Source organism: Argiope bruennichi, chromosome 8 (genome assembly GCF_947563725.1).
Source record: "Argiope bruennichi chromosome 8, qqArgBrue1.1, whole genome shotgun sequence".
Classification (NCBI taxonomy): domain Eukaryota; kingdom Metazoa; phylum Arthropoda; class Arachnida; order Araneae; family Araneidae; genus Argiope; species Argiope bruennichi.
This window is the reverse complement of record NC_079158.1, coordinates 98070760-98092131: the sequence shown is the minus strand read 5'-3', so window position 1 is coordinate 98092131 and position 21372 is coordinate 98070760. Positions and strand designations below refer to the sequence as shown.

General features: G+C 30.5%; 1 protein-coding gene across 7 annotated transcripts in view; it reads right to left on the bottom strand.

The window, feature by feature from the left end:
* LOC129981847 (organic cation transporter protein-like) overlaps positions 1-21372 on the bottom strand; it is a 58828-nt gene that overhangs the window by 2539 nt on the left and 34917 nt on the right. For all 7 annotated transcript variants that reach the window (XM_056092883.1, XM_056092879.1, XM_056092881.1 and 4 more), the window contains 8 exons: positions 16910-17013; positions 15223-15377; positions 12587-12755; positions 12289-12433; positions 10915-11000; positions 10170-10384; positions 4669-4850; positions 1900-2039 (listed from right to left, as the gene is read on the bottom strand). In XM_056092883.1, coding sequence (XP_055948858.1) covers positions 1900-2039; positions 4669-4850; positions 10170-10384; positions 10915-11000; positions 12289-12433; positions 12587-12755; positions 15223-15377; positions 16910-17013 — 1196 coding nt within the window. The remainder of the gene's footprint in view (positions 1-1899; positions 2040-4668; positions 4851-10169; positions 10385-10914; positions 11001-12288; positions 12434-12586; positions 12756-15222; positions 15378-16909; positions 17014-21372) is intronic.

Sequence of the window (21372 nt, the reverse complement as noted above, 5' to 3'; positions counted from 1 at the left end):
AACAAGCATTACAGGTACAAGTCAGATTTTTCTCAAAATGGAGGTGGAATCTATATTCTGATTCAGAATGAAGAGTCTTCCAAAATAAAACAGCTATTTTGTGAAGGTGTAAGAGTGGGTCATAATCAAAATATGGAGTGAGCACTTGCTAGTTGGACAAAAGGAATGGTTTTGTAACATACTGAAACCAAGATTCCCTTTAAGCCAATACGGATAGCTTTCAAATTCGGAATAAATAGATTATTTACACTATCTACATATGAATTTTACTCAATTCCTATAAAAAGGGTTTCTTTCAATTAAGAAATCAAATTTAAAATCACGCAGCTGAGTAAGAATTAATTTTGCTGACAACAGTTAAGTATCACTAGACTGATTGAAAAATATGGAATTTCATTGAATCGCATTTAGTTTCGAAAGCAGAAAGTTAAAATCCTCAGATCTGCAAAGCTTACTCTCTGTCTGAAGACTCGTGGTCTATGAATGACGCTTTATACTTACTCATTGCATTTTCATTAAGGGGGAAGGCATTGCACATCACAATCACAATAATGTCTTCAAAGCAAGTCGTTGTAAGCTTCTATCACAAAACAGCACAGACAATTCGCAACTGTACTAACATACATTTAACTGATGCCGTACTTTTCTGGAAGTTTGCCATTTTTTTTTCTGCTGCTTATAGATGAGGTTTATTTGTCCCATTAATGGTCAAACGATCATTTTCTCAGAAGATATAAAAGGTGAACATCCAAAGAAGTGACACATCTATAAACCTGATTGTATAGAGTCTAAACACATGTAGTTCATCCGTATAACATATCTTCTAACCATAGATTTGCATGCATAATTATACACATAGATATGAAACTATTCATGATTATATAACAGTGAGACATAAAATATTAAGCCTATTTTTTAAAAATATAGAAATATTCAGCATGTTGCCACTGTTTTTCTGAAAAATGTCCTATCAATAAATCATATCTTGTCATATATTTGTGAATCTATTCACATCCCTCATATTAAAAGTAAAACAAGTTGCCATCTCTTTTCCTATTAATTTTGTTAATTCCCGATAGAAATTTTTGATGCGTTTGCGCTATAGAAAAAAAAAATTAAGTATTTTACAATTTTATTTTTCTTTACGAAAATGAATGAAATTTGCTAGCATCATTACTAAAGGGATTAAAAATGAAGCTGCTATTGTTATTCTTTAAATAAGTTATAAAAATTTGATTGCCGATAAAGACATTTTACAACCTTCTAACTGAAGAACTTCTTACACCCAACTAGGTAGGTATAGTTTCTCCAGCATTCGCATAGCGAAAAACAGTTTCCAACGACAATTTTGATACTTTTTTTAGAAAAATATATGATGATTTTGTTAAAAAATGAAAACTATAGTAACATACATTTAACTGATGCTGTACTTTTCTGGAAGTTTGCCATTTTTTCGTCTTAAATAACAGGCAATAATAGAATAAGAAAAATAACAGGCAATCATCGGCCTGTTAACAAATATCTCATTTGATAGAGACACCCTTAATTTAATCGAAGTTCTACAGTATTTTTCTGCATTCAACAAAAGTATCTAAGACTATCTACCAATTAAATTAAAATACAAGTCAACTTATCTTGCATTAAACAGATATCTCGTACATGATATTCAGCAAATCATTTAATTCCAAAATTGATCAACTTTGAAGTCCACTTTAAATGATGAGTCTTCAGTGATAACGAAATTTACACAAACATCTCGAATTTCATTGTATAACGCATAGCTTCAGAAAATTTTCAGTAGCTGCAATAATTACTCATTTTATCTTTATAAACTATATGAACAATATTTATAATATTATAAGTCCATAGAAATAACAACTGAAAAATATATCGTCTTACTGTCCAAATTTTTCTCCTTCTTCCAGACTGTCCGGCATTTGCTGTCCTTTTGTCTCGGGAAGCAGTAACGCTAGTAAACCACCAGTCAATGCTAGGAGGCCATATAATACATTAGGCACAGCGGTATGAGTCGCTTTACCCTAAAATGAGACGGTTAATGAGAATTAACGCATAAAATCTCATTTATAATCGCAGTTTCATTTTTTAGATAATTTTTCTCTTTGGTACACAGATACGTTTTAAGCTATTATTATATTCTACGAGGACGATACAGTTAGGTCACTCAGGATGGAAAAATGGCAGGCTTTAAATACTGAGATTATGATACCAGTTGATTACAGCTTAAATCTTATTTTCAATAAAAATTTTCCATAGTAGATAATTAATTTTAAGCTGAAAATAAAGTTAAAAAGATTGTGGAATTTCTATAACAAGTACCTGTTTCCGTTTAGTATAGTTATCATTAAAATTAGGGGAGAGAAAGACCTCGAAATTTCGAAGATGACTAAGGCAGGCAATTCTTTTGCTATCTCTATTGCACTTAAATACGAGGGCATAACAGGAATCCCGAAGGATTTCCTGTAAATCAGGCAAGCGAGTCCGGCAAGTTCAAAGCCCTTTTGCCTTTTCGGATAAGGTCATAAATCTGCCGTCTAACTCATTATAGGATCACTCTCGCTTAAGCGGCGGTCCCACGACCGGTTCAGATGGCAGGCGGACGACGCGTCCCCCCCTTGAGTCCTTTTGCGGTTTTCTGGTGTGCTTTGATGCCTGTATATTTTACCGACAAATTGTCGGTAAACTGGACAAACATCAAAGCACCCCAGAAAATCGCAAGAGGGGTCGAAAGGGGAACGCGTAGTCCGCCTGCCGTCTGAACCGGTCGTGGGACCGCCGCTTTATGGACGTCCCATCAGGAGCTGCCCGAAACTGTCGGTAACATGAGCCGTAGAAAACCATTAATGAGGGGACAAAACCCAAAATACGCCGGGCTGAAGGCGCGCTTAGGCCATGGGAACGTGGCTTAAGATGGATTGAAATTCGAATCTACTAGTTTCTGATCTTGGACCTGAAATTGTCTCTAGCTATCTTGCTTTTCAAAAATACTTTTCCAAGACGAAAGAAATTTGATTTTGTCTTCTAATATATTAATAGTTACTTAACTGTAGTAAAATTATCATCATTTATGACATATGTAATGGCAACATGCAAATTTCTTGATACGATATCGCAGTTCTGAATCTAACTTTAATATTTCAAGCATGAAAATACAGTATATGGCACAGCGAAATAAATTTTTGAATCACAGTGACGTATGCTTCAATGAGCAAAAGTAGCACTTATTGTTATCTTGAATTCATAAAAGCCAAATAAGGCATAAATTGAGGAGATTAAAATACTAAAGGTAAATGCTTTTATCAGATTGAGGACGATTAACCTAATTACCAGAATACTTTCGCAGTCTCTCTACGTTTAACATTCGCATTTAGAAATTTTGGATTTTCAAGACAAGATTCTTCAAATTAAAATTAAAATTTACAGCGCATAGTTTTATTCTAAAATACAAGATGTGTACCAAAAGATTGAAGGTCTTTAAAATAAAAAACAAGTAAAACAAATGCTTAAATTATTCCCATACAAAATTAAAAAAAAAAGGATCAAGAATTTTTTGTTAGCTTATTTCTTTGTATTGATGTCAAGCGTCATCGACAAATAATACTTTGCTTCAGAGATTTTCAATCAATGAAAAACTGCTGGAAATCATATAACAATAAATTTTTGTATGGGCAATTGTATCCAGGAGAGGTACATTAGATCATTGTTCTAAGACTAATTCAAGTCAGGACAGCAAAAAAATTGCATGAATTTGTACCATTCTTAATATTTTGTTAGATGAAAAACATTGGTATATGCAAAAGATGCATGATTTTACCATTCAACACAGAATTCACTTTCATAGAGAAATATTTTGAAAATAGCTTTAGTATCCAGGTAGAGGTATAAATTGACTACTACATTCATTAGATTTAAATCCATGGAGTTCTACAGTGCATCGAATGTGAACCTTTCTATTAGGGGATAGCGGGATACCGCAGCTACTTTTATATTTCATTGTCGAAGCTGTACATTTTGAGAACTTTCCTTATGATTTCCAATGATTGCCCGCATCTGATAGTCCATTGGGCTTGGGGTACAACCAGTTGATGATGTATAATATTAGAAAAAGAAACAATAATAACAATTGCTAATTTCATTCACTAATTTTCTACAAAAATTATTTAAATAACTATTTGAATTTTTTTTTTACTATTCCATTTAAAAAAACACTGTCATTTCTTTACTGAAGGTTCGGTAATATTAAACATTTAAATAATTTAATCGTTATCTAGAAAATCACTGTAAATAAAATGCATCTAAATATCATTCTTAAAAGCGGATTGAAATAAATTTAATTGGACAAATAAAAAACAACGCATACTTCGCAAATTGCGTTACTATGTGCCATCATAGTTGGGTTGAAAAATATATTCGATTCTCATAGAGCTTGCTTTCAAATTTGAAAAAATAATTCAATTACACTTAAAATCATTAGCTTTAAATCATTTCTCGTCAAAAAAATTTTTTTCGAGGGATAAATAACGAAATAAATAATGGAGAGTCAACATAAATGGTAGCAATTTAGAATCGTAACAGCGCCATGTTCTCATTTTTGCTTATAATTCAATCTATGGGTGAATTCAAATTGTTTTATTATTTTTCCTCACTCACCAGTTCACGGACAAAAGGTGCCAATATGGAACCAATTCGAGCGCTCATGGAGCAGGATCCCAATGTCACATTCCTGATTACAGTTGGGAAAATTTCACTGGTATACAGGTACAGTAGTCCGAAAGAACCGGTGACGCAGAACTTGCCCACCATAGCTAGAGTTGTGCTTAACCATGGAAGATCTATTAAATAAATATAAGCTTATAACATTTAAAAATAAGTATTTGGTTTTGCATTTTTATTCCTTATGTGAATTGCCAGTATTTGTAGCTACGCAAAGACTATTTTAGGAGGAATCTTATAATTTTGAATTGACGGCAAATTTCAAAGAGCTCATACTCACAGAACCACATCATTAGGGGCTGATGTTGTGGTTCTGTCAGGTTTCCTGATGATGTCAGGTAAATAATTTCACATTTATTTACCTAATATTGTTACATAAAAAGAAACATCAAATATGATATATTTTAAATAATTAACGTAATGGTGTGGAATTCAGTCATTTCTCTTTCTGTGTTTTTTTAACAAGGGCATTGCTATGAGATTCCTGTAGTTACAGTATCAGGGAAACTGAGTTTCGCTCGGTGTTATTTATTTATTTAGAAATTAATAATTATTATTATTGTAAAATCATGTTTTTTAGAGAAAATATTTAGGCACCAATCACATACTGATTACATCTGAATATTTTTTAATCTTGTCTACATATGAACTGATCATTTAAATTAAAAAAATCATGAATGCGCTTAGTTTAACATGTTATTCGAATTGATTAACACAATAATTGCATTGTTGTAATTGGATGTGAGCCGAATATATTCGTATTCGGATAATGTCATATAGCGCCGTCTCACAAAAAGTTGAGGTATCAGTAGGTTATCATCCTAAGGCAACAATGCAAGCACCACAAAAATTTACGAGATGGCGCTATATGACATTGCCAGCATGTGAGCAGAGGCTCTAATAGTTAGTTATAATTTTTTGTGTGAGTGAAATAGCGTTTTTTCGTGAAAGACACCTATATCGATAAACTTAAAAAATAAATCCTTATCTAAATACAAAATTTGATTCAAAATCGTTCGTGTCGTTTCCGAGATACACGAAATAAATTTATATATACAAGAATTGCTCGTTTAAAGTTATAAGGTATTGAATAACAATTATTACAAACAAACGCAAAAATTAAAATTGTATCATAAATATTAGGAATTAGCTGCCTTTAGCAACCAGCTTGTTTTTCCAGAAACAGCTTTCGTAGTTGTTAAACTATTAATAAGGAAAACATAACTATTTTAAACTGCATCTTTATTGCTTGATAAGGTTGGAAGATGTAAAATTAATTTGAATTTATTCTGAAAGAAATTAATAATTCCTATGCTTGTTCTCGAAATATAGCAAACAACATCAAAACAACCTTTAGAACTGAACAGCGCGAAATTTAATGTCAAAATATTTGACATGAGCTATCAATTGAAAAATTGAAATTTGATGATTGTACCTATTTTTATATGTAGACAAAATATTATTTATTTTAATTTGATTTTCATTACAACAGTATTATTGCGAAGTGTTTTTAAAACAATTGTTAGAATTAATGAAAACATTGCATTAGAGTGAAATTGGTGTAACTAAAAAGATAAATTTTTGTATTTCATCATTTTTGTAAATAATACTTTTTGGAAAACATCGCAGAAAATTATTAACATCTTGTTTTATTTATAACGAACTGAAATTTTTATTAATATTTGGATTTTTAGAAGCTCATAGCAATTTTCTTTTGTTTTGAAGCGCGCGTGTGTCAAATTTCCTCAAGATTTGACAAAAACTCTAGATTTGTGCAAGAGACATGCATACACACGTGTAGCTTTATATATAAATTGTTTTTAAAAAATGAAAAACCTAATTGATTTCTTTAATATTGCATTTAGAGATATAATTCTAATTATAAAGTTTCATTAAATAATGTGGGTAAACATATGAAAACTGATAATAAAATTCTAATTGTATGACAATTCTAATAATTCATATAATTCTAGTTATAAAGTTTCGTTTAATAAATAGAAGCCATGTGAGTATGAAAAATTTATTTGTCAATAAATTTGCTTTTTAATGTAACAGACAATTTTTTGAGACAAAAGCATAAAAATGTGGATGTGCCTAGATGAAAAAAAGAAAAACATCATAATATTTAGCATTTTTACGCTCTAGGGATCTTATTAATATAGATTTTTTAACTTTTTATTATAAATTTCCATAGAAGTTAAAATATGTTTTTTTAAAACTTTTTATTATCAACTTCCACAGACGCTAAAATGTATTCACAAAATTATCCACCTTACTTAGTGAAATTTTGCAACTAGATATATACATTTAGATGCAGTGTTTAAGGAAATAATACATTTTTTCAAATTTTTAAGATACTCTGAATATAGATTTTATTACAACAAAAATTCGTTGAAACAATTTTAAATACAGTAAACTCTTGCCGAAGTACGGAATATGTCAATAATGCATTGTACTCAAGACAAAATAAACAATACAAAAAATAAACTTTCTGTGATAAATGGAAGCATTTAAAGTAGTTAAAATTTTTTTAGCATAGATTAAATTAAGAAAGCATGCACAATTTAAATAAACATTAATATAGTTATAACTAAAAGGAAAAATAAAATAAATTATAATTGAAGGGAATTTTATTTGCTGCTTAGTAAGTCGGTATAGATTTATTTTAAAGCCAGTGATTTTTGTCTAGAACATTGTCTTACTCAACTATTCAAAAGTTTCATCGTAATGAGAGAAAAATTGTTCAAAATTTCTCATAAAAAATCTTTTTTTCATTTGGATCAATCTCCATTACACAATCAGACAGTTCATTTGCTTTTCTCAATAATTTGTTTAGTTTGTATGATCAAGACAGATTATTTTCTTTTTCACAATCAATATTTTCATTATAGGATGACGTCAAAATAGTTAGTTTTCAATGTAGCTAGTGTGCTGTAACATTTTACTAGCCAACAAGATTTAAAAACATTAAAAATATCGCACATGAATAATTCGTAGTTTTAAAAGCACTAATCGAAGTGAGAAGGGGACTTAATATTCAAATGACAAACATAATTGTGCATGTCAGAATTAATTGTGTATTGTTCCATGCCTTTACTAGTGTAATACGCACAATGAAATCAACATTTAATTATATATATATATATATATATATATATATATATATATATATATTGTTGCAAACCTGAAATGCTGGTTCCCAGGAAGGTTAACTTAATCACTGGAAAGACAGTTTTACGATCAGGTCTGTTGAGTGCTAATCAGGTGCCGCGTCAGTGATCTCAGAGCTTAGCAATAAACTTGGTGACGAATTTGGAGACTTTGGCAACAAAATAGATATTACTGGAAACTTTGAGAATTTTAGCCATTCAGCCAATAGGAATCGAGATACGCCTAACTAGTCCAAAACTTTCTCGGTCTGCCTCCAGGGAACTATAAAAGGCCGGCAAGCTCAAACTGAAATCAGTCATAGTCATGAATCGAGTCGTCAAGAGGATAGCGAAGCAACGGTGGAATAGCTCAGCGAAGAACAAGCATTGTGTGGAGCTCAAGCAATTGCTGAACTGAGCTGAGTGTCGAGTTCTGGTGTCTATTGTAAAAGTAGCATCGAGTCGTGCAGTAATGTGTCGGCAGTTGGAAACAGCTAAAGCGAGGAAACAGTGGAGAACTGCAGAAGTTTGGAGAGATCGTAGGGTGAAGCTACGTAGATCCCTTCCTTCTGCTGAATCCTGTCTGGCCTCTTTATATGCTGTGGTTGTTATTATTACTTATGGGCTACTGTTTGTTGTAGAAGGCTGTTGTATCTGTATTTGTATATCTGTGTATTTGTATTGTATGTTGCTGCATATTTGTCGTCTTTGTGTTCGTGTTCTTCGTGTAAATAAACGTCGTTGACATTCGTTATTAAGGCCTGCTGATTGTTTTTACACCCTACACCCACTATAAGCGAACCCGGTGACTTTACGGACTTAGTGGAATTGAAGCTTCGTAACAATATCTAATATATAAAAATCTCGTGTCACGGTGTTTGTGTTCGTACTCCTCCGAAACGGCTCGACCGAATTTTATGAAATTTTTTATGCGTATTTGGTAGGTATGAGAATAGGTCGTAAAGTATATTTCTTAATGCTAGGTAATTAGGGTGTCCCTATCCACGTTCAACGTACGCTGATGAGATCAACGTTTGCTTGAAATCATCGCTACTGTGACGTAATGTTGAAAAAGTCCACTTAAAAATAAACATGCACGTCCAAATGCTACAAGATACATCTGGTGACACATTCTCGGACCAATTGTTAGGTATCGGCGATGGAAAAGTTGCTGTCTAAAATTGTCCAAAAATGTCTGCACTGTCGTTGATTCGCAAAATGCTCTCATTGACCGCATATTTTCATTCATTGAGCACACAATACATAAATCATGCCTGGCAGGCAGAAAGAGCCATTTTGGCAACAAAAAATGTGGACGTCGACGATTTAAACTTCAAGATACAGCAGTCGTTGCCAGGCGACTTGGTATCATACAAATCGATTGATACAATTTGCGATGCTAACGAAGCTGTAAATGATCCAACAGAGTTTTTGAACTCACTGGATTTGCCAGGCATGTCACCAAACCTACGACTGAAAGCTGGATCTCCGGTTATTTTGCTTCGGAATTTGAACCCACAACGGCTGTGCAATGGCACGCGACTGGCCATTAAAAAATTGATGAAAAACGTTATCGAAGCCATCATTTTGAATGGCAAATTCCGAGCCGAAAATGTTTTGCTGCCACGAATTCCAATGATTCTCACAGACGTGCCAATTGAATTCAAACGCGTTCAATTTCCTATTAGATTGGCATTCGCAATTACAATCAATAAATCGCAAGGCCAAACGATGTCTATTTGCGGCTTAGATTTGGGCACTCCATGTTTTTCACACGGACAACTACACGTGGCATGTTCTTACGTGGGCAAACCATCGAGCTTATTTGTATTGGCTAAAGACGGACTGACAAAAAATATCGTACACTCAATTGCACTTCGAAATGGATATTGATTTCCTTTATTTCATTTTTATACTTTAGAATAAAAAATATATTACTTTTTTCACTTTACGTTTAAGAGATCAAACAATGTATATGAAAAATATTTTTTACAATATAATATATTAATCATATATGTGATCAACAGTAGCGGGAATCGACTTGCAAAGATCTTAGTTTGAGAAGGTCTGGAAAGTTTTCTTGTTTGTAAAATTGCAAGGCTTTAATCAGAGAAAAGACATATCTTTATTTTTTAGCATATTCATAAATTATTTTACTAGGCAAGTATTTTTGTTGTACCATAGGAGCTAAAATTCCTAGTTACGCCAATGGTACATTAAGATAATTTTGCCATGATTCTCAGATTTATTAAAATGATCTGTTGATCTTACACGAAAACTTCAACTTACCTAACGGCACCACTGGAATAGCAGCACATGCAGCACCTCCTGCAATCATGAGGGCAATCAGTGTAGGGCGGCGACCCCATTTCTTGATGCCCCAATAGAGGAGAGCATATGAAGGAAATTCCAGAGCCCCGGCAATGAAGAAATTGAGATATGGATTTCCAGCTAGATCATTTGTATTATAGGACAATCCATAATACATAAAAGAGTTTACCATCCTGTGGGAAAGATGAATTTTGTATTTCACAAAAAATTCTATAGTAAAAGTAATTTCACATGAATTTATTTTCAAGCCATTATAAAAAAAGTATAAATGTTCTTACATCTTCTTTGAAATTTAGAATGGCTTAAATAAAACTACATTAAAAAAATTCCATGAAATATTAAAAGAAGAATGACAGAGCATTTGAATAAATGAATGAATACTCTATTACATTTAAATAAAATTCGTACTTTTAAATGAATTATTAATAATTTTAGTCTAAATTTTTCTGATTTCTCATCTGTATCAAATTCATGCATAATTCTATCCTCTTAAAAATATGCTCGAAGTTTAGTAGGTCTAGATCAGAAGGTCAGGCTTGTAGAGCACCAACACACATACATGCATTATCTTTTATTGTTAGTAGAGATAAAGGAAATAATTACTAGTAGTAATTGATTGTAAAATCTTAATTTTTAATGGAAATGTTTATTTTTTTAAAATTTATAATAATATCTAAATGCATGAAACACAAACACCACAAACCAAAGATAAAGCATGTTTAAAGTCCTGTTTCTCATTGTAGGCCATCTGAGCACGCTAAATAACGTACGATTTTTCGTTTTTTCTTCCTGAAAAATTAAGAAATTTTATTGTTAAAAATGAACGTGAATCATAATTGTAGTTCACAATTTCATCAATAATTTGATTTTATACAGACAGGCATCTGTTTAACTTAGAGCATTCAAAAAGGAGTATACATATCGTCTCTATAATGTAAAAATTTCTGTATTAAAATTAAATTTGGCACAAATGCAATAACCAGTCCCCTCTTTTTATCGCCAACGAAATCGATAAGTCATAAAGCAAGACTGAATTGGCGACTCAGCAACATTGGCAATATGAAGGTTACCTGGCTTGCGGATTTTAGCTAAATTTAATTTTGATAAACAATTTTTTAAATTGCGAGCAACAATACATAAACAGAATTTTTTTTGTTACTTATTATTACTGTTTCAATAATTAAATTTCGGATTTATTGATTTTAACTATTAAATTTTTTTAAAAAAGATTTAAATTTGTTGATAAATTAAAAAAAATTCTCAAGATTTTAAAATACCGATAAAATTTGTTTCATTCGGAATTTTTTTTTTTCAGAATTTCGAATTTTTTCTGATTTATTGAATTCTTTATTGACATAATGTAAAAAAAAAATTAATATATTTTATTTTGATCAATATGAAGTCAAAACAAAAAGATGCGTTAAAAATTGTTTGAATTCCAAATATTTTTAGAAAGTTAAATACGTCTGTATTGTGTATCTTCAGTGATCTTAAAGAAATTTTTTTTAAAGATTTTAATTTTCTTTAGATTTTTGTTGCCGCACAATACATGTAATAAAAAAATAAAAGGATGTATTTCTATAAAAAATATGAACACATTAGAATCGAATTGTTCTGGTTATTTTGAAGGGTTATTTTTTGGTATAATTGTTGAATTCAAGGTATCAATTTATTCTGTTTCTTTTATAAAAATTATTTACGAAATAATTTAATCGTTCATTTTTCTTATTATTGCCTATTTATTGAAGCTATCTACAGTTAATTTAAAAATTATATATGACTTATCAAAATGTTTATACATTAAAAATAAATTTTTCCTGCGAATATTAAAGTAGAAGTTGTTTTCTTTATTGCACTAATTTTTAAGACACCGCCTAATTAGAATATTTTTGACAACTCGAATTTAAGCCTCTAATTAATCAAGTGTCACTATATAAAAATAAAACATAACGAATTTCTTTCCTCATTGAATCGTGAGAATAACACAAATACAATATTTTATAATATATAAGAGCCCAATTATAAATAACATCAAACATGTACTGTAATATGAGGTTTTGAAAATTTTATTACTCACTTCAACACTGCTATTATTTGTCAGTAGATCCTTTAAGTCTCCTTTAACCTCTCTCCTGTTGATTTTGACTACTTTTAACAACAGTTCCTCCAATTTTTCTGTTCTTCCTTTCATTAATAACCAACGAGGAGATTCAGGTACCAATCTATAAGCAGGAAGAAAAAAATAAGCAGTCATAAATTAGAAAATTTGACAAGTTCAGTGATTATATATATATATATATATATATATATATATATATATAAACAGAGAGAGAGAAAAAAAAATATATGAATATATATGAATAGAAGATGATTACTTCCAAGTCAGAAGTAGTGGCAGGATCGGCACTGACAATGCTACTTGGAACCAAAACCAGTGCCGGAAAAACCAAGCAACACCAGCCAGCGAAGCAAAACCAAGGGCCCAACCTATCTGGATGGCGATTCCGGTTTCTGTCCGATGCTGTGGTCCTACCATTTCCATAACTATAAATTACAAAAATAATAAATTTACATTGGAAATTTATAAATATTTATGTAAAACAATCATAATACATTGTACTTAATTGAAACTTTGCTTAAGGTGGACTACTTTTATACATAAAAATTGGTAATATAATAATTTTGTAATAATTTAATCGACTGTATAATATATATATGTGTAATAAGTTTTCAATAATATATATATATATATAATATTAATTATATTATTGAAATATATATTTTCAATAATATACAGGTGGTTATCAAAATAATGGAAACACCTGTGAATGAAAGTGACATTTTTACATTATTACAAGCATTAAAAGTGACAAGCATTAAAATATAATAAGAGCCAACATTTTTTTTATAAATAGCAATGTATATATTCTGGTAGTATGTATTAGCTTTATTAAAGTTCTGTGATTCTTAGATTTTTTTCAAAAAGTTAAAATGTCGGACCTCCCAGATTTTCAAAGAGGCCAAATTATAGGAGCCCGTCTAGTTGAAGCAAGTGTGATCGAAACATTCCAACATTCAGGCATTTCTAGAAGTACGGTGTCTAAAGTCATGACAGCATACACACAGCGTGCGGCAAGACAAGCTCGGCAAAATAAAATAGTGCGCGAAAAGAGAAGCTCAGTGAAAGAGACCCACGGGTATTGAATCGGATTTTAGTTTCTAAAAAGCGAACAACTGCAGCAAAAGTGACCGCAGCGCTCAATACCCACCTGGATTCTCCAGTGTCAGTGATTATAGTTAGAAGGTACCTTCATAAACAGAACATTTATGGCAGAGCAATTATTCTCAATCCACTTGTCACAGATGTTAATGGTAAACGTCGTCTACAGTAGTGTCACATTCACAAAACTTGGTCGATTGATAAGTGGAAGAAAGCAATATGATCTGACGAATCGTGTTTCACACTTTTACCTACAACAGGACGGGTGCACGTTTGGAGGACACCTGCACAAGCATACGATCGTGATTTTCTCTTTCCAACTCACACGCCTTGAGGTGGATCTATCATGATATGTCGTGGTTTTCTGCTGGACTAATCGCAACCCTGAAAGGAAGGATCACTGGGGAAAAGTAAGGAGATATTTTAGCTGACCAGGTCCATCCTATGATGCTAACTTTGTTTCCTGCAAGAATTTTCCAGGATGATAATGCACCTACCCATGGAGAGAGACTTGTCCAATCATGGTTTGATGAACACGAAGATGAAGTTAAACATCTGTCTTGGCATACACAGTCACTCAACCTAAATATAATTGAACCTTTCTGCTCTATTTTAGAGCGTTCAATACGGAATCAATATCCTCAACCAGCATCTTTCCACAATATCTCCAGGGAAGAATGGTACAAATATTCCTCTGAACACTATTCAACACTTGTATGAATCGATTCCTAGTCGAATCCAAGCTGTATTACATGCCAAAGGGGGTCCTTCAGCAGACTAATAAAGAATTCCTTATAAATCTAAGGTGTTTCCATTATTTTGATAACCACCTGTATATTTCAATAATATATATAATAAGTTTGTATAATAATAAAATAATTGTAATAATAATATAATGTTGTAAGTTTGTATAATAATTGTTCTATACGACTTTTTAGATCATATGTACTACATTCAAGCTACAGTGGATTATATTCAAACTATATCAATGTATTATTAAGTGAATCATTCTCTGAAGGAAATATTTCACAAAATAATGAAATGGACAGTTCATTTATTGTTATAGGCAAATGAAGACATCCGTTTCGAATCATACACTTATACAGGAAAGTAAAAGTATGTTTTTCTGACAAGTTAGGTATTAAGACAGAATCTTCGGCATATCTCCATGAAATGCATACGCAAGAAATAATATGAGATTTAGATATCTTATTCAATACTATACAATTTCCATATTTTACTTATTCAATCTTTTTACTGACTCTAGATTTTACAAGTACATCACACAAGCCAGTATTAATTAAAGAAAGTGTCTAAGATTCAAACTGAGAAAGTAATGGCCTCAGTCCTTACTAAAAGTGGCACATCCGTGAATGTACTTATGTTGTCCTTGTGGCCAGCAGAAGTCACTTAATGTATTTATTAAGAACGCAAATAAACAAGTTTCCTTCTGATTTATGTTCAAATTTTGTCATCTTATGATGGCTTTAAGGAAGTTTAAACCATCTATTATCAGGCATTTATTACGAATTACCATTTATGACTGTCTTGATGACTTCCTATTTTCAATTTTTTTTCTTCTTCTTTTAGTTGTATTTAGCAACAAAAGGGAAAGTATTGGTCCATCCTTTGTAAAAGAACACCAATTTTATTCTTCCAAAAATTTTTTTTATCAAAAAGTTAATTTTTTCAGGTAAACACATGTTTGCTAATGACAGTTTATAATCTAAAATTTAAATGAATTGACGACAGGGGATTTGAATGTAAAAAAGTAATTTAAAAGGTGTTTACCAAGTACAAATCCAACAGTGGTGAGTCCCGTTCTGCCAAAGGCTTGTAGAAATCTCAAGATCAGGAACATAGTATAAGAATTTGATAGAAGGGCTAACATCATACTCACAACCGTGATAACGTAAGAAATAACGATAGCAGGAAAGCGACCCATACTGAAAAAGAAACGTTGCAGAACATGATTATACAATCATATACGATATAGGTCAGTTTTCAACTTTTCCATGATAATTTTAATTAAAAAATTGAAAAAAAAACTGGGGACGTCTGCAAAAATAGCTTTTAATTATCCTAACTCGGACTATTTATATTTCAAAAGCAATTCTAGAACGCACAATTGAATTGAGGAAAAAATTTGCTAAATATACAGTCATAAAATTATTTTATTTTATTATTTTTTGAAAAATAAAGCATGATATATATATATTTAGTGCCTTCTACTACAAGTAATACTGTCAATTGTGCTAAAGTATCTAAACTTAATATCGCATCAATAAGAGGATTTCATAAAAAATAAATTTAAAATCTGCTATCGGATTATTTCGATAAATTCATAATAAAACGCACGAAAACATTTTTTATAGTCATATCAAGCACAAATAATTGTATTTGCCATCAGATTCACTTAATGATAATAATTTTGATCAACCGTTCAAAAATCTAGTTTCAGATTTGTAATGTATATACCTAATATACTTAAATTGTGCACCAAATTTTATTCATTTAGCTTCACAGATTTTTTTTTATTTATCTTCATTTGCACTTGAAATGAACAAATTTTTTATGAATAGATTTCATACAAAATATGATTGAATTTTTCAAATTTGACGTAAGACCATATACCAAATTTCATCCATTTAGTTCAAAGATTTTTTGTGTTATCATCTTTATTGACAGACACAGTTCAAAAATTGGGTTTATGAGATTCAGAGAAATCTGAAACGAGAAATTAAGTCCAAATCTCTAGTTCAAGTTTTTTTATAATGATACAATACTTTCTTTTTTGTATACTTCACTTTCACGAAAGTAAAAATAGAAAAAAAAGTAAAATAAAAAAAAATTGTATCCTGCAAATGCTAATAAGATAAACTGAGTTGTTTTATTTTTTTAACTAACCAATGCCTTTAACATTATTAATAAAAACTTTTGAGTGAGAATTTCTTTTTTATATTAGAACAATTAAGGACTGCTTCAAGGAAATGTCATCTGTTGATTAACGGATCTTCCTCGAGGCGGCTGTTGTCCATATAGTGATCCGCCCAAAATAGTGATATTGAATGTTTCATAACTTGTACAGTTTTAGTCGGTGAAAAGTAGAGCTTTTATTGTATAAATTTTTTGCATGTGAAAAAAATATTTTACTAAATATGGTTAATAGGGTAGGGATCTAAAAACTTAAATTGTTTAACTTTTTGGTAGTACATCTATTGATTGAAATAACATAAAAAATAGTTCTTTACGGCATTTAAAGCCTTTTTCCAACTGAAAGTATGTGTCTGTCTCTAATGATTTTGAAATTAGGTAATGTCCCACGATGAGTGCGGATATTACGTGCATTTTACAACTATACAATTTGTTATGCCAATAAATTTGCTATATTGACATATTACAACAGCTATAACATTTTATTAGAACAGCTGATTCACGATATACATAATGTGTTCTAAAAAGTATATGAAATTCTCACCTGTCCGAGAGTTGGCCGAAAAATACAACAGAAATGAGAAATCCCACCATGTAAACAGATTTGGCCAGGGACACTAACCATTCTCTGCTGCATATCAAATCCCACTGAAAAAATTATCATTTTAAATTTGTTAGAAGGTTATTGATAGGAAGAGGGAAGGTGTCTGAAAGTTAAGGCTTTTCGTTTTTTTCATTTCGTTTTCCGAAATCGGAGTTAGCAACGTTTTCAGAGAAGTGTATCGTTCAATTGTTGAAAGGTAATGCATATGAAATAAAAACATAAACGAGATTCGAACCTCTAGCCCAAAATATCGTAGAATGATAATATTTCAGGTTTGATTCTTATAACTTTATTTGATTTTTAAAATTTATTCTTAATTGTAAAGCATTATAAAAATGTAAACAAAAACATGTATTTAATATCGCAGTAGTGCAGAGAGAATAATAAATCCAATAATTAAATCAATGAAAAATGTTGTGAAATATACTTAAAAATATTCTTAAACATTTATTTTAATTAGAGAAAAAAATTGCAGGAATGTATAATTGGAATCACTGAAATGTTTATGTTCTGAATTTTAAACTGTAAAACATAGTTTTTGTGCGATATGTTGCAAAATTGTTAAGAAAAACCGTTAAATTTTGGATTAATACCTTATTAAAATTTTGAAAGCCCTTTCTTATTAAGTATTTACAACCCAGGCAACCCAATAAGTATTAACTGAAAAATTGCTTGGGAAATTTGATACGTCTTATTTCCAATGGTCTCTTCCAAACTTCTGTACAGAGGTTTGAACGTTTCGTATTGTCTGCCTCCTGACATAGTGAACAAAGAGTATTCGAATCTATATACATTATCATAATACAAAAATAATGCAACTTTTTCTCCATATTTTTCTTTCAATTAATCAGTATCTATGCACCCACCTCTATTTCACAAGACATTTCGTCAGTGGCAGATTTCTGCGTAGACCTTAGAGAAGCCGGTCAGAGGAGCCGAGATCTTCTTAGAGTGCCTAGAGGTGTCTTAATATCTATTCGACGCACTTAGTATTTTTAAGTGAAATAGAATTTACAACATCGTAAACTGATTAAAAGGATAATCTACTCTTCACAGATAATTCCTCGTTTCTTTTTTTAAAAAATGAATTAAGGAAAACGGCCAAAATAAATATTTGTGGAAGTAATTCTAATGTAATTTCTGTTCAACATTATTTATCAGGGAAAATAACTCTAGTGTGAAACATGTGCATCATTAATAAATGCCGGTGGATATAATCCTATTGTGACTCACATACATCAATACTTACAAATGATAGAAGAAATAACTAATGTGACACATGTGTGCGCATCATTAATAAATAATTATTTGTTAACTATTCTGTTAGTCTAAGCGATGAATTTGCATATGATACAAAACGAGATAAGCACACGACCATAATATTGGTTCGATAATATGCCCGTTGTATCAGCGCTGTATTGGTTAGCTAAGTACTTTCGTACCGAGAACCCATGAATCAATTGTCTTTGAATAAGAAGTGTTGACTGTCATGCTCGGTTCCAGACAAGGTGATAAAAGATACTTGTTTGGTACTACTGTCTAAATTAAACGTGGTTGAACAAGCATAATATGAGTGAAATATCAGGCTTGTGATCATCTCTCAGATTTTTGTATTTAACAAGAAAGCTTTTTGAGGATGCTTGCAATCAGATTCCCAGAAAATTAAATTGGCTGGTTACTTGACACGTAAAACGTAGTGTTCCATAAAACTCATACATCAATAGCAGGTAAAGGAATAAATTTATACGTTTCGCACCACCAAAAAATATTAACAGAGTTGTTAAAATGTGATACAAGGCATTTTTATTCGTAAAAAGGAATTAGGTAAAGACAGATAAATTTGAGAAAAACACATACAACCTGAATACAACCAATCATTAAAAAATATCAATATAAAAACAAGCTACTACAAATTACTTATATACATATTTATCTGTTTAAACATGAAAGGTTAAATATATAACAACAGATACTTTTGTAGATGTTTGTTAATTGATGCCAAGTGAAAATAAAAATGTTTATCCTAATTGTAGAATAATTCTTTTCTGGAAACGAAATTACATATGTGATTTATCTCAATTAAAATGCTAATAAAATAATTAATTATAACGAAAATGTTTTCATTTATTGAAATACTAATGAATTTTTAGTCAATGTATGTTCATCACCATTGAAATGTCTTAAGATTATTATGACATGCCATCACAACATTATCCGAAATTGAACTTATATAATGATGATTTCAATTTTCGATGAGAAAAAATAACTCCTTAAAAAAAATTCTTTTATAATTAATCTTAAAAAATATTCATAAGAAAATTATTATTTCAAGACACCATTAAATATACGAAAAAAGAAATGTATCAAATCACACAGCTCAATGTGTGTGTGTTGGCGCTCTATAGGCCAGACCGTTTGACCTACAGTTACCAAATTTGATACATGTATACCTCTGAGGTCGGAAATGTGCACCCGGGTCCCTTTTTTGAATTTTTAATTAGAATTTTAATTATTAATTAAAAACTAACTTTCCCGCAAAAAAAAAAAAGATCTTTTCATTTTCCCCACCGCCAAATGAGTAAGGATTCAGTTTTTTTCCCATTCTAACGAGGCTAGGCTTAAGATTTTTCGGCCGATTATTTCAAATGATTCTGTTTATTTTCTTAATGTTTGATGCATTTAAAATTAAACATTGCTAATGAATCGATCTTTCAAATTCATTCTGAAGTACTTTTGAATTAAAATAAAACAGAATAAAGGAAATTAAAAATGTCTAATCTGCATAGCGTTACCTCAACTGGCGTAGAAAAATTCAAGCATTTGCGTTATCGTAACTGGCGAAGAAAATTCACGCATGCGCATTGTGTTCTGACTGTTGACATGGCAACCATTATCAACGGATGATTTAAATTATTTTTAGGTTAGTTGCATGCTTTTGTAAGTAAATTGTATTTATGTTAGTTATATATTTTTTTGTATATGCTTATAGTTTTAAGTACATCGTTTTTTAAGTAGTTTTTTAAACCTGTTTTCGACCGATAATTTTAAACGATTCATTTTATTTTCTTAGTACTTGATGCATTTAAAATTAAACATTGTTAATGAATCGATCTGCTCATGATGAATCTGAGAAAATTTTGTTGACAAATTCTTGAGATATTACATAAATTAAGAAAGATATTAGTTAGTGCCCATAAGATTTAAATGCTCAGTGACTCTGTTTTCAGTAATCATATTATAAAAAAATGCTTTGTTTCAGTAAAAAAAATATTATTATATTAATTGCAGATTAATCCTTTCCACTTTAATTTAAGGCATAAATTCTACGGGAGCTAACAGAAAATGAGAGAGATACATATTACGTTATGACTGAAGGCCTTTATAGTATTATGAGTGAATTATATGAATATCAAAATTTGAAGTTTTAAAATATTATGATGAAGAAGCTATTAAAGTAGGAATTGCATAAGATATTTAATTATTAAAATTTTAACGAGCATTAAGATTGGCGAATATATATATATATATATATATATATAAACTGTATATGGTCTGTAAGTTATATTTTCTATGTGGGCATAATTTCTTGCCTTATCAATTAGTAATGCGAGCGCGGAAATAGAGTGGTTTCTATTTCAAAACACATTAAGAACAATTTTCGGAATCATTCACCATTTTTTTCTTAGATTGTTAATAAATCGTTTAATTCTTTGTGGCGAGAAGATATGACACAGTTAGTTTCAGCTCGAAATTCAAAAGAGATATTAAATGTACACTTTAAAGTTTTCTGTTTGTAATAAAATTCATTATAATTCATAAGTAAGTTGATGATTAATGGGGTTATTTTCACTTTTTATTAGTTGAATGTTTTATTTTTTTTAAAAAAAGGCTTATAAAAGAAGAGAAAAATGTATAATTATTAAAGCAATTTTCGGATTTTGCCCTTATTTAATTCAATATTTTAATAATTTGACAGTAATGCGGTCGGTCCCTTGTATCTTTCTACGTACTATCCCCTTTTAGCGACTAGTTTGTACACATAGATTTGGTTTCAGGCTGTTAAATTATTAAAATGGAATGCATTTCTTTAAAAAAAGCATCTCACTTTGTAATTTGATACGACTAAAACACATGAATTAAAATAAATCAGTGTACTGCAAATTACAAAGTGTATAATATTATGAAATCAAAATCTTATTACAGATTTAAGAATTGGAAAAAGCACGTGCTTGAATGTTTTAATGGAAAGTTTGAATTCTATTATAGTATTTAAAAACATTGTTTCAGATAGTGTATCAAATAAAATTAAAAATGTTATTAAAGTTATTTGAAAATTTTTTCGAAAATGAGATTTAAATTATTAAAAAGGTAATTTTCTTTAGTCTTAAGATAATACAAAAAGC